At 64.9% G+C, this 701-nt stretch overlaps 1 protein-coding gene across 1 annotated transcript; it reads right to left on the bottom strand.

Annotated features, from left to right (window-relative positions):
* Positions 1-7: 7 nt before the first annotated feature.
* On the bottom strand, positions 8-694 carry FKRP (fukutin related protein; the record flags this gene model as incomplete). Its single annotated transcript, XM_010004877.1, has 1 exon — positions 8-694. A coding segment is annotated over one exon (687 nt), but the record flags the coding sequence as incomplete, so codon positions are not given.
* Positions 695-701: the final 7 nt, after the last annotated feature.

The following is a 701-nucleotide window of genomic DNA, read 5'->3' as shown; positions in this document are numbered from 1 at the left end:
GGGGGAGGAGGAACCTCTCGGGGAACTCCACGTCCTGGGGGTGTCCCAACCACGTGTCCTTGGTCATCGTGCCCCCCCGGGGGTAAAAAGGCCACAGATCCACGTGTAACCGGTTGACGCGGCTGAAATGGACCCGGAAAAATTCCCCCTCGGGGGCTTTTTCCCACAGGAAACCTTCGGGGTCTTCTTGGGGTGTCCCCGTGGCCACCAGGGCGGCCAAGTAGGGGCACTTGGGCAGGTCCTCTTGGTAGAGCCCCAAATCCACGTCGTAATCCCACGGGATGATGTCCCCGGAGCGCACGGCTCCCAGTAAGGACCCCCCTTCCAACCAGTAACGGATCCCGGCGGATTCCAGGGCCCCCACCACGTGGCGGGTGGTTTCCCGGAGGGCTCGGAGGCAACAAGGGGGGGTCCAACGCCCCAGGTGGAGGTAGGAAGGGGTTCGTTCCCGGATGGAGCCGAAACACCTCGGGGTGTCCTTGCGGCAGCCGTGCCAGCGCTCCCGCCCGTCCCCCAACACCTCCCGTTTGATCCCAAAATCCTCCATCAGCTCCCGGTGCCGCCTCTCCCGGGAGTTCTGGGCCTTCCAAAGGGAACGGAGGGGACGAGGGGAGGAAGGGAAGTTCTCCGGGATCAACCCCAAGGACCAATTCCGGAGGGATCCCTGGATGAGGAGGGAGGAAGGGACGGGACGCGCCAGC

The sequence above is a fragment of the Chaetura pelagica genome, unplaced genomic scaffold (genome assembly GCF_000747805.2).
Source record: "Chaetura pelagica isolate M959 unplaced genomic scaffold, ChaPel_1.0 Scaffold1930, whole genome shotgun sequence".
Classification (NCBI taxonomy): Eukaryota; Metazoa; Chordata; class Aves; order Apodiformes; family Apodidae; genus Chaetura; species Chaetura pelagica.
This window is presented reverse-complemented; position numbering and strand designations above follow the sequence as displayed.